The 14,091-nt window shown below is 41.2% G+C and overlaps 1 protein-coding gene across 1 annotated transcript in view; it reads left to right on the plus strand.

Annotated features, from left to right (window-relative positions):
* The first annotated feature begins 11,125 nt into the window (after positions 1 to 11,125).
* LOC135206639 (protein tiptop-like) overlaps positions 11,126 to 14,091 on the plus strand; it is a 184,478-nt gene continuing 181,512 nt past the window's right edge. The window contains exon 1 of the mRNA XM_064237990.1: positions 11,126 to 11,709. Coding sequence (XP_064094060.1) covers positions 11,613 to 11,709 — 97 coding nt within the window. The 5' untranslated portion in view covers positions 11,126 to 11,612. The remainder of the gene's footprint in view (positions 11,710 to 14,091) is intronic.

The following is a 14,091-nucleotide window of genomic DNA, read 5'->3' on the forward strand; positions in this document are numbered from 1 at the left end:
GGGTGGGGTGGGGGTGGAGGGAGAAGAGCCGGGCATGTAGAGGAAGAAGGCATGGGGAAATTAGTGAGAAGAGAAGCGAAGCAAAGGGAAGAATAGAAGAGGTGGAAAATGGAGAGAGATTCTTGGAAAAGAGGAAGTAGACATACGTGTGGAGTGAAAGAAAATGGATTTATGGAAATATAATGAGAAAAGGGGCTGAAGAAAGTAGAAATGTCAAGTTAATGATAATACAGTGATTGATGAAAAGTAAATGACCACTTATTAGATAGGACAGAAATAGATACCTATATGTTGCTTGGAGATGAAATAGTTTTATTATCATAAATTATTATTATTATAAGAGCATTATATATATATATATATATATATATATTATATATATATATATATAATATATATTATATATATATTTTTATGTATATATCATGTACTATGTGTAGGTATGTGTGTGTACGCTTGTGTATAATGTTATGTACGCTTGATTAAATCAAGGAGTTACCATTCTGACGCGTGCATCTATTTTGGTGATTTTTTTAATTTGAAATATTTATTTTGTATTTGAAAAGCTGTTAGGAAATCTGTGTAGCTATTAGAGGCAAAGATACTTCAAAAGTTTATTGAAAGTTCAGCACTTCAGAAACACATTTGAATTGATTTAAAAAAAATTTTTATCTGACTGACGAACAGGTTTTGGAGTTGAAGAAAATATAACATGAAAAAAGATATTATTTCAGAATTTGGATTTAGAAATGAGTGGTGGGCGTCGGGGCCATAAAACAGAGACGTTCCTCCCACTGCCAGAGCCATCCGCTCTCTCTCTCTCTCTCTCTCTCTCTCTCTCTCTCTCTCTCTCTCTCTCTCTCTCTCTCTCTCTCTCTCTCTCTCTGTGAAAGCCACGAAGAGAGCCATTTGCGTTAATGTCTTGAATCCCTGTTTATTATGGACTGTCTCTTGTTTCCGTATAGGCCTAGGCTGTTCATTTGTTGAATAGTCTCATTTTATGGTGTACAAGTAGTTCTAGTGATGTGGAGAGAGAGAGAGAGAGAGAGAGAGAGAGAGAGAGAGAGAGAGAGAGAGAGAGAGAGAGAGAGAGAGACTTTTTTAGTTATTCCGAAAGAAATTCGTCATTGGTGACTTGTACAAGTTTGTCGCGAGAAATCTGTCGTGACTGGAATAGGCTGAAAAAAGTTTTGTTATTCCTGGAATATTGGCTGATTTAGGCAATGTTTTTTTTTTTAACTGGTTGATTTTGCGTAAAATGTTTTTATACATAGACATAGGACTGTGTGTACTGTATTCCGTAGATTTTATTTGGCTGATGTAATTTGAATTTTTTTCATTAATTTGCTCTTTTGTAAGAATTTTAATTTTAAGTTCATTACTTTTACCGCCATTGAATAAATCATTACTTTTACCGCCATTGAATAAAGTTGACTATACTGGACAATGGTATGTTATTCTAACAGGTGTATGTTGATATGAAAATACATCTCGTGAACTGTACTGATGATTATTTTGCTGTTCTTGCATAGCTCCATTGCCCTCTTGCATCATGAATATTGAATATCATTGCTTCTTTATGCCTTGCACTTCATTATCAACTTGCCAGACAGATACGATAACCTACCCTTCCACGCAGCACCATCTCAAGGGTTCGTGCCCTCATGGCAAAGCTGGCGTGTCGAAGTCCACGGGTCATTACCTGTTCCTTTTAAGTCGCCAGGTGTGTAAATCTCGGAAGATATGCACTGATGCCGCGAGGTGGTAGCATCACCCTCTCTCGAGTGCTTCGTTATTTCGCGAAACTTTTTTTTTTTTTTCTTTGCCATTTGAGATTTGACTTCTTAATGATTTAGATTTTTTTTTTTTTTTTTTACTCTGGTGCGTTTCTTGGGTCGTTCGTCGCTGTTGTGGGGGAGGGGGGAGGTGGAGTAGGGGGATATCAGATTCCGGTCGCGCGGGATAATTAGGCCTCGTTTTTGAGAGATACGTCGATGACTGGAAACGGTGAGGTCTTCCAATCGCGGTAAGTGTTTCCAGTCACCGAGGAGGAGTGGTGTTCCGGTCGACGAGAAGGCTCTCCTGGAAATACTGTCACTTGGAAATCCAGGATGTAGGCGATGGCGGGGAAATCACCGCCAACGACGGAGGACCCGCTGCTGCTGCTGCTGCTGCTGCTGCTGCCGCCGCCGGATGCGGTGGAGGAGGGAAGGAGGGAGGGAGGGAGGGAATATATAAAGCTTTTACACGTCATTAAATATGCATCTCGGAGGAAAATGTCGAGATATCAGGACTGCACCCGCGGCGTCCATCACCGTCTTCTCCGGCAAGGGTTGGATTTTAGTCTGGGAAGCTTACGTCGGAATATTCCGGGGTGGAAAGAGGGGTGGGGGGATGGGGTGAGGGATGGTGTTGGAAAGAGAGGCAAAGAAAGAAAGAGAGGGTGAAATTGTTTTACGTTAAAGTGTTCCTTTTTTTTTCCTTTTTTTAGAAATTAAGGCTTTTGTTACCCAGGGTGGTAATATTTTGTGTGTTGTACAACTGTATTTGGTATGCAGCTGGTTCTTTATGTGTAACTGCATTTGTTGTACAACTGTGACTGCAGAATAATATAGTGTATGATGTATGTGATTTACAAGTGTTATTTGTTGTACAACCATATATAGTGTATGATGTACGTGATGTATAATCATTTGGCGTATAACACTACCTGGTGTGGAATATTGGATGTGACTCATAGCTCTGTTTGACCTACAGTTGCATCTGGTGTATAATTTTGAATGTGATGTGTAACTAACTATATTTGGTGTACAGCTGTGGTATCTGGTGTATAACTAAGTGACATTTTGATTTGCCTGTCCTTCCTCTGTTCCTTTTTCATCCCTCGTTATGTATCTGAGACCATCCTTTCGTCCTCCATTCATTTAGCCACCATCCATGTATTCCACCATTCATATATCCGCCATTGATATATCCATAATTTATGTATCAACCATTTATGTATCCACCATTCGTGTACCTCCACATTTATTTATCACACCATTCATGTATCCCTCCATTCATGTATCCCACCATTTATGTATCCACCATTCGTGTATCTCACCATTCATGTATCCCACCATTCATGTATCCCACCATTTATGTATCCACCATTCGTGTATCCCACCATTTATGTATCCACCATTCATGTAGGGATCCTCCTCCGCCACCACTGCTACTTGAAGTTAAAAGGAAATGATTTGCAATATCTTCCCTGAAAGTAATACTTTACTTAGCCCGTCCGTTCCAATAAATATTGGGTTCTTTTGGGGGGACAAACAAAAAAAAAAGGGGGGGAGGGGGGATTGGGAAAAAAAAAAAGTAGAATGAGTTGTAAAGGAAAACAGGGGTAAAGGGGGAGGGGGGGGGGGGGCGGGGGGAAGGCGGAGGGAGGAGGGGTTGATTGCGGAAACTCCGTGAGGTTGGATTCCCCTTCCTCCCCTCCCCTCCCCCTCACATCCAAGAACGTTTATCATTGGTAACTATTACTTGTGTTTGATCAGGTGGTGGGACAAGTAATAAGGGGCATGATGGCGTTCGTTCTTTGCCTCGGGCCTTCCACATCGGAAATCGAAAATCATTAGCAAAATGGACCCTACCAGAAGAAGAAGAAGAAGAAGAAGAAAGAGAAGAAGAAAGCGATGGAAGGGGAAGGGGAAGGGGAGGGGGGAGGGGTAAGGTTGGCCGAAGGTGGTGGCGGCAAGAATTATACCTTGAAGGTGTATTGCGGTCAAGACGGTGAATTTTAGACCTTTGTTATTGAAGGCGTTTACTTCTTATGTTGCAACAAATAAGTATTTAGAAATTATTACGATTTACTGGGAAAAGTTCCTTTGTTAAGTTTCCATTACTGTTCACAATACACAGTACGACAGGGAAGTCGATTCATGTTGTCGGCAAGTATGTAAAAACAACTTCAAGCTCCCACATCTTTCCTTGTGACATTTCAGGGAATTAATACATAAAATAAATGCATAATTGATATCGGTTAAAATTTCAGTTGCCATTTTCGTTGCACATTTCAAATGAGAAGCAGAAAGCAGGACAATGAGAATTTTTTTCTCAAGGCCAAATTTTTTGGAAGGATGACAAGTGATTCCTGTAATGACAGAAATATTATTATTATTATTATTATTATTATTATTATTATTATTATTATTATTATTATTTCGAAGACGTCGCTAATAATCCATAACTGCAATCTTTTGCAGTCTTTTTCTTTTCTAACAACCGGTCTTTTCTATCTATATTTCCTATTACTTTTTTTTAAATGAACTCCATATTTTCTGGAAACTTCAATATCAAGCCAGTGGCCTCTGTGATCATGTTCTACTTGAATATAATAATAATAATTCAAGGTATACCAGCATTTATCAGTAAGTACAGTTGAAGATTATCATTAAAAGAAGGTGCCTTTCTTATTCGTTTAATCTTTGAGTAATTGACGTTAAAATGGTGCTTAGGAGTAAGATCGAGAAGTATTATCCAGAAGTAAGATCAAGCAGTAAGATCGAGTAGTACCAAGACGTAAGATCGAGAAATAGGATCCAGAAGTCAGTTAAGAAAGTCAGATCCATCAGTAAGATTCAGAAGTAAGATCGAGAAGTAAGATCGACACTGCGATGGTGAGGTTCAGGCTCAGATCATCAGACATCTGTTTGTGCATATCCAATTGAATAAGGGCGGGGTGGCTTTTGGCAAAGGGCGTTCGGACTTGGAACCACGGCCTGCCTAATGAAGTAGTGGATGAGAGAGTTGTCACTGGCTGACTGATGAAGAGTTTTGAAGCCTACAAACGTCCACCTCAGGAGTTGTCCGATGAACGATAATTCCAAGATTGCAAGATTATAAGTGCGTCTTCAAAGCAAGTGGTGATGATCTCGTCGCCTTTGATGGAATTGATGTTATCTGTGAATTATTGCTTTCTTGTGTAAGTTGTTTTCTTAAAATTGTTTGGTACCCTGAAGATGACTTTGGAATAAAAGTTGAGTCTTGGTACCTCCTTATTTCATTTTCGCCTGAGGATCTATGTATGCACGGTTTGTATATTTACTACCTTTAGAACCTCGACACTTTACTCTCAATTTTATCTGTTTATCTGTTAATTTTTTTTTCTGATAACCCCTCTCTTATTTTTCGTTTTTTTTTATAACTTTCTTTTACTTCTTTCAGGCAAGCACTATATTGTTCGGAAGCTTTAATTTCAAGTCAATTGCTTTTGTGGGCTTGTTCCATATGGATAGGGTTCGTCTTCTGAATAATAATAATAAAATAATAATAATAATAATAATAATAATAATAATGGTGTTGACACTGAAAGGCATCATAGCCCCATCATCTACTCTCTCTCTCTCTCTCTCTCTCTCTCTCTCTCTCTCTCTCTCTCTCTCGTCTCTCTCTCTCTCTCTTTTTCCATGGCGACTGCTACGTGAATCCCCGGGACCACAATGTTTGTAACTCATTCAGGGCTGACGTCAACCGCAAAAGCGCTTGCAAAGCCATCAGTCATCGGATTGGCCTCCCCCCCCCCCACCCCCCACCACCCCCCACCTCCTTCCCCAAGTCGTCCTCTACCCCTTTCCGTTCTCCTAAGCAGCGCGGGGCGACCAGGGCGCGGTAGACCGAAAGGAAAGGTTTCCACCGCCACCACCACCCGTGGATCCTCTTTTCGAGTGAACCGCGTCCTTAGGAATATGTAACGTTAAGGTTGAAAGTTTCAGGATTTCGAGGCTGGCGTTTAGGACCCCTGTGATCGCCGCCCCGAGAAATACCTTGAGGTCTCATGACAATTAATAACATCATAGTGACTGGCTGCAGTTTTATGTGCGCTGTTCCTTTTGAGTCACATTCCTGACTCTCTCTCTCTCTCTCTCTCTCTCTCTCTCTCTCTCTCTCTCCAAGCCGTTTTCCAACGTGTCCTTCTTGTGTTTCTCCTTCTCTTCCTCGTTCTCTTCTTCTCCTCTTTTCCCTCTTCCTCCTTCCCCTCCCCCACCTCCTTTCCCTTCTCCTCTATCTCTTCCTCCTCTCCCTATCCCTTCTTCCCCCTCCTCCTCCTCCTCTACCTCTTCCCTTTCACCCATTATTCTCTACTGGCTCTTGCCATTTCCCTCCATTAAAAGAAATGGAGGCTATCACTCATCGGGCGACGTGACCTGACCTTATGATCATTAACTTTACCTTAGCTGACCCTCCTAACTCAGGGCGCGCTCCTCGCCGGAAAGTTTACAGCGGACATTATGCCGGGGCAAATCGACCCGTGTTATCTTTTATTTACCCGCCGTTGATCCGGGGGAGAGTGATTCCCTCGTTGTCGGAAACGGCTGGGGAGGGGGAAGGAGGGGAGGGGGAGGTGGGAAGGTGGATGGAGAGGGGAGGGGGCGAGTCCGCCACCAGTTCGCTCCGATAGCCCGACGCATTAACATCGAAATAGACGTTTTGTTGTATCGGGTTTGACCCCTCGCCGAATAATGGTGGCCGGGTCATTCCGGCGTATTTGTGGAGTGGCCTCCTGATGTTATTTCTGAGAATTTCTGGTTTTGAGGTTTGGGCTTATCTGGGCCCTAAGCTCTTGCGCGTTATCGCTTAATGAGCCTTCCCGTGTGTTCATCTTTTTCGCTTGCTCGGGGAGCAAGCCTACAAACTACTTTGTTGTTGTTCTTGTTGTGGGGTTAGGAAAGGTCCGTTGAAGAGCCTAAAAAGGTCTGAATAGGGTGTTTGATGTTGATATAAAGATGCAGGAATTTTAGGATAGGCCATTTATGATTTACTCAATAGAACGAAAATAAAAAAAATACGAATGTTAAACAGTACAGAACAATTATTATTTGTAATAAAATATAACAATTAATTTAATTTTTGTTGATGAAACTATCAGGATTCAGTCGCTAACGGTAATTATTATTATTAGCAAATATATTTATACAGAAATTATGTATGATAAATTCGTAAAGTTACTAATTCTACGGGCATAACCAGCCCCATTTCACGGGCAGAACCAGCTCCATTTCAGGGAATCCCTTCTCACTTCCACCCTCTTCGGAGTTGGGGGGAGGTAGGAAGGAACCCCATTAGAAACCATCTTAGGGGTTCCCACTATATCCCTGCCAAGTTTCATGCCCATCGGACCAGCGTTCGGCCGTGATTGAATGACAGACGGACGGACAGACTTAACGCCCATTGTAGTAAGATTATTTTATTATTATTATTATTATTATTATTATTATTATTATTATTATTATTTTTCATTGTTTATTTCTATATATGACCCAGAACTGAAATCAAAGATATGATTATTATTATTATTATTATTATTATTATTATTATTATTATTATTATTATTATTATTATTGTGACGTCTTCAGCAAATAGCTATTCCATAGGGTAGCTTGTTTTCTGCAAGAGTGTATCATCACACGTCCATTTATTATTTGTTTTTTCCATTCAAGGTTTCACAGCTCCGCGGCAAGTTGGGTGTTGGTTAATCTGTACTCCTTCTTCTTCTTCTTTTCAATAGATGCTGTCAGGACCTGTCAGTGTAACTCTATGGTTAACCTTGGTGCTAGTGCAAGTATCCGAGCCCTATGTTATCTTCGAATCGCATCAAGTGCTGGAGAGAGAGAGAGAGAGAGAGAGAGAGAGAGAGAGAGAGAGAGAGAGTTTCTTTGATATTATTTAATTTTTTGTATCCTCTGTCCCACCTGGAATTGGTAGAGAAGAGAAACCAAATCGTGTCAAGCCATTTCACTGTTTCAGGAACAGTAATAACAGGGCTGCGTACTATATTTGTTCCCGTCTAAATCGGAGTGTTTCATATTTACAAGAGCTGTCAGCTGTTAATTACAAAATAACACAGATCGTCGGAGAACACACAAACCGTGGGTAAGGTCTTGATGAATATTGACTACGTAGTCTCCGAGTCGTCTTCCAGTCGCGGTTTGGGACCCAAAAAAGAGTCGGCCCACTGTCTAAGACAAGGGTTGAATTTCTGTTGCGGCCTAATTGGCCATTCGACCTTGCGGTCATCCACGGAGTATTCAGCATACCCGCGGCTGCTGCTGCTCTCGGGGTATATAATGGATGACGATTACATCCGACGAGGTATTCATCCAAAGGCCATTTTTGAGATGGCACCTCTCCATCTTTTCACCAGAAGTAGCCACTACGCTCGGGCCAGTTGTTATATTAGCATAGATATTAGAGAGATGAGGTTGGTCGGTTCGTTCCCCCAGCCCTTCGCCTCATTCCAGAATGTTTCGCGCGGGTCCTTTGCCGCTTTCGCTAGGGGCGCCGCGAGCGAAGGGCTCTGGGACGTGGGACCCCATTCGGAGGTGACAATCTCGAAGTGTGTGATTGATCCGGGAAGATTTTTGAGTGAGCATGATGAATCTCGAGTAATGATGACTTGACGACTCTCTCTCTCTCTCTCTCTCTCTCTCTCTCTCTCTCTCTCTCTCATATACAGACAGTAATGATGACTATCGGGCATATTCTCTCTCTCTCTCTCTCGACACAGTCGTATACAGGCAGTAATGATGACTGACGGACGTTCTCTCTCTCTCTCTCTCTCTCTCTCTCTCTCTCTCTCTCTCAGTAATAGTAATGATTACTATCGCATTATGTCTTTCTTGCAGCAATGACTCACTCTCTCTCTCTCTCTCTCTCTCTCTCTCTCTCTCTCTCTCTCTCTCTCTCTCTCTACTATAATAACGTTGCCAGTTGCTCCTCCTCCTCCTCTCTCTCTTCTCTTCTCCCCTCTAACCTCATCGTATTCCATGACGCCTTTTGTCACCTTTAATGACAAGTTTCTCATTGTTCCCACGACTTTTGCATAACGTCTGTTTGATCCACCACTTCTCCGTCCCTGGGTTTGGTCCTTAGAGCATCGGATTTGGCAGAGAGGGACTGGAGATACACCAATGATAAATAGAAATATTTTCTCAACAATTTTTTTTTTTTAAGACAAAGACCCCGGGCTTTGGAAGAACAAAGAGGAACCACGAACCGGGATCTTACTCCTTAAAGACTCGCCAAAGGTCTTGTCAGAGCGATTAAGAACGATTCCTGCCAAAACCTCCCGCTGATCTCGGGTTCTCTCCCACGACAACAGGTGGGATCATATGAACCCCCCCCCCCCCCCCCCCCCCCCCCCCCCTGCACCCGACACCGACGTGAAGTTTTGGGCAACTTCTAGGAGAGCGGAGCGGCGTGCAAACTGCAAACTTCTCCTTCCGGGGCTTTGATGTGGCGCCGGGCTTGGCCGGATGCTGTTTCGGCAATCGTAAGGCTTAGTGGTTTACTAGAAGGCCTGGCGCTGCACTGGTGCCATTTCCGTGTTATGTTGTCCGTAAAAGAATGGTCGCGAGTACAGATACAGCCATTTGGTAATTGTAAGATGCTATGCATCATTACAGTTCTCCTTGTATTTTAATAATTGATTTAAATTTCTCTCTATTTCCTTGATTACATTTTTCTCCAAGGATTAATTTCTTAATATATTTTTTATTTTCTAATAACTGATCCGTTCTTTCTGTATTTTCTATTAAATTCTGTTACTTCTTCTTGCAAATGAACACAATATTCTTTAGAAAGCCTTGAATTGCAAGTCCCTGGCCACTGTGAGCGTGTTCCATATGAGTAGGGTTCATCTTCTGAATAATGATGACAATAAAAATATATCTCCTTAAGTCTTTGCTGTTTTAGTCTCTAAACTGTTTTCTTTTATTCTTGTAGTTCTATTATCTGTTTGTTCCCGTTTCTTTTCCCAGTTATTGTAACTTGCGATGCTGAGATATTTCATGTTTTGCATTTTCCCTTGGATTGTCAAAGTAATTATGACTGCATTTTTTCTTCCAGTCAGATATTTTCTTCATGTCCCCATATGTCTCTCTCTCTCTCTCTCTCTCTCTCTCTCTCTCTCTCTGGACATCCACCCTCCTCCCACGCAGTTTTGTCAGTAACAGCCAAAGAAAACCTTCCCAGTGGATCATCACAATGCGTTGTCCTTAGAGATGAAAATGACACGGCGGGCTACGGAAGACTAGTCTCTAAAGGCGGCCAAAACAGACAGGTTTGATGGATTGCTGATTTTTCAACTAGTCGCCAGCAATTTTTTTTAAGCTTTTATTTTTTGTACACATACGTCGTATGTCTCTCTATTCGGTTTTTCTAGGCCTGTGCTTATTACAGGTTTCGTGGTTAACTGGGTCTACTATGTGTCGATCTGACTCCCTAATTGAAAAAGGTGCTTCAGTCACCTTGATGTGTGTGTATATATGTATATATATATATATATATATATATATATATATATATATACTATATGATTAATACGTATAAATATTGTTATTTTTTTTTTTTTATTTTTGTCATGATTCTACCTGTTAATGCATCGTCAGCAATTGATTTTATATGCTGCACTTGTTTTTCCTGTTGTATTGAAGCAGAGTGATGTCAGCATTGTTAATTTAAACATTGTGATTATTAATTTATATACAGTAGTGATAGTAGTGGATTATGGAGCCGCCCTTCCATCTAGTTTGCTTTTCCTTTTGCTGGAATGCTCGCTAGAGAGAGAGAGAGAGAGAGAGAGAGAGAGAGAGAGAGAGAGGAGGGGGAGGGGGTGGGGCGGGGAAGGGGAGGGTTTGTGCCGATGAAGAAAGGGACCCCATAATTGTCAGAGCTTGCATATGGAATCGCGTGCTTTTATGCTTGCATCCTCATTTCCATGCTGCCAATATAAATTGCCTTCCCCCATATCTGCTGTAGGTGTTACACGGGAATTAATCCCTATGGCGGCGTATGGTAACTTTTCCCCAAACTACGCCCCAATCTCTCCTCCCTCCCTCCCTCCCTCCCTCCAATCCCCCACGCCCTCCCTCCCTCCCAGGGCCGTTGTGGAGCTGGAAGTCATCTAGGGAACTTGACAAGACTGATGGATGACACCTCCAGTGATCCGTCATCCGACGACGTGTCCACCAGTCCCACACACACACACACACACACATACACACACACACACGGGCTGCTCCTCCTCGATCATATTATATACACACGCACGCACTAACCATCACTCGCTCGCACACATACGCGCGATCTCCGAAGTTCTCTAGCTCTCTCGCTCTCTCACTCTCTCACTCGCTCCCAATCAGCACACGCGCGCGCACATACACACACTCACTCATACACTCTCTCCACAGTCATCGGCGATTAAAGTTCTCTCTCTCTCGCTCTCTCTCTCCTCACCGTTCCCTGACTCGCCACTCTTATTTCTACTTGCTGGAAAAATATTGTTGTCGAGGAAGGCCCTTCGCTGACGGCGCTCTGGAGGGCGTTCCAGAGAGAGACAGATTCAAGAGAGAGTGAGGGAGAGACAGAGGAGAACGAGAACGGAACGTTCCATGTGTTGTTCGACAGTTGATATTGTTGTTGTTGTTCTTATCGTTGGTGTGATAGAAAAGCGGTGTCGTGTCTTGCCGACTCATTTGTGTTTGTGAGGTGATCCTGTGAAGTGTCGTCGTCGCCGCAGTTGCGGCACCAGACTAAAACGACAGTTTTTCGGCGACTTCGATGTCAAAATGAGCATCAAGGTGCGACGAATCAGCGGCGACAGCGACTGGTATAGCGTGCTGATGCAAGGAAATGCCATCCTGGAGAAGTTGCAGTTGATCTTGAGTAAGTTGTTTTCAACTTTTGATTTTGACTTTTTGTTATGAGTTCTTGACCAGTGGTAACGCTATTTTTATGAGTTGAGCAGTATCGCAGGTGTCGCCTTTGCGCGGTAGCTGTTGCAAGGACACGTTTTCGTTCGTGTGTACGTGTGCGCCCGAGTGTTCGGGTGAATGATTTTGTTCACCTTTGCGCTAGCGCAGTCGAACGTGTTTTTGGAAAACAAGTAAATAAATAGGTATACATTGATATCAGTTTACCTGCGTGCGACGGAAGACCCGGGAGTCTTTCCTCTACAAAGACACTACGAAAGACTCCCGGAGTCCTCCTGCAGGAAATACCGACCCGTTGAGGTCTGGAGGAAAGACTGTAAACATGAACAAATTTCCATAAACTACTCAATCCAGGCGTTGAACTCACATATGTCATTGTAGGTCGGCTGGAATTATGCTTTGTGCCCAGACACACAGTTCGAAGTTTGATGTCAGTTTCCAAGACTTTGACTAAACAAAAGAGCTTGAATCGACTTTGCAGATCAATTGTAACTTACAGGTTTAGTGTAACGCGCAGATTTACTGTAATTTGCTTATTTGTCGTAACGCACAGATTGACAGTATCTTAGAGATTCATGGTAACTTACAGATTTAACTGTGGTTTACATATTTATTGTGACTTACAGATTTATTATAACTTAGGTATATTGTAACGTACAGATTTATCGCAACTTACAGATCTCTTGTAATTTACATATTTATTGTAACTTACAGATTTATTGTAACAAAGATTTATTGTAACATGCATATTGATTGTAACGTTCTTGTTTATTATAGCTTACAGATTTATTGAAACTTGGTTAAAATGTTAATGTTTTTTACTTGAGCCGTTTTTATCGGGGATAACTTTGACCTTGGACTTTGTAAAACATGTAGTGACTTCGTATTATATGGAGTGTTGTAAGATGTAAATAAGAAAAAAAATTCTTGACATTTCTCCACAGACCATATTCAAACAAACGCGCGCGCACGGAGATACATACACACAATCACTTGAACACAAACTTTTTTTTATCTATTTATCTATTAATTTATATTCTTCTTTTCCGATAGGGGGATCTCTTTTTTCTGTATTTACTTTTTCTTCCTCTTACTTCTTCCTAAAGAGAACACCATAATATACCTTGGATGCTTGAATTTCAAGTCAGTGGCTCCTTTAGTGGGCTTGTTCCTTATGATTAATTTTCATCTGAATAATAATAATAATAATAATAATAATAATAATAATAATAATAATAATAATAATAACAATAACTTTTACCAGAGGAATTAGTTGACGTAAAGTTTGATTCCACTTGGTGTGATGATTTGGTACAAGGTACTGGTCGTGTAGGTTTGTTAAAAAGGGATTTTGCTTTCTTTGTACGAGTGAACGTGTACGCAGATAACTGAATAATGCAGTATTGTTCTCTCTCTCTCTCTCTCTCTCTCTCTCTCTCTCTCTCTCTGTAGGTAAATATTCCTAAATTATGCAATTCTCTCTCCATAATTCCTGTAACGTTTAATTCTCTCTCTTCTTCTTCTCTCTTCTCTCTCTCCCTCCTCCTCCCTCTCTCTCTCTCTCTCGTTAAAATTCTCTCTCTCTCTCTCTCTCAAGTTAATCACAACCAGAGCTTGATTTCCGAAATGGGAAGTTTTTATTGTTGAAATATTTGTCTGTTAATAAAGGGATAAAAAGGCGGAAATATCTTTTTTTTAGATAGCGCATATCATCAAATATCCTTTGTAATGAAAATAAATATTACATATAACAAGAAATTCAAAAAGTCAATTTATATAGGAAGCACTGAGTGCAGTATCTGCAATGCACTGACCTTCTACATTTGTGAAATCGAAGTTTAAGTAGCATTTTCATGAATTCATCCATTCGTACTTTTAAAGATAACTTTCTTTTTTCTGTCTACCGTCGTTTTAATAGAGCTTTTGCCCCTCAGATGTGACCGATATGATTCAATAAATTCTTTTATGTTGGTAGAAGTAAATGTTGCTTTTCAATCCACTGTGAGATTCAACTTTGACTAGCCTTTTCATTAGTCCATCCATTCGTACTTTTAAAGATACTTATTCTTCCTTTTTATCTCTACATTCGTTTTGATAGAGAATTTATCCCTCAGGTGTAACCGATATTGCAACCCTCCCTCCCCCCCTTTTTTTTATATATTACGGCTGGATATTTCTGCCACAATTACATTTCTCAACACCATGGCAAATTCATGATGATACGGTGTTGATATTGCGGATAAATCATTGATTAAGTCATGGCGTTGCGTTGTCTGTGCGTCAGTCTCTCTCTCTCTCTCATGGTATTTTTTTTTATTTAACCTTACCCCCGTTT

This window comes from Macrobrachium nipponense, chromosome 31 (genome assembly GCF_015104395.2).
Source record: "Macrobrachium nipponense isolate FS-2020 chromosome 31, ASM1510439v2, whole genome shotgun sequence".
Lineage (NCBI taxonomy): Eukaryota > Metazoa > Arthropoda > Malacostraca > Decapoda > Palaemonidae > Macrobrachium > Macrobrachium nipponense.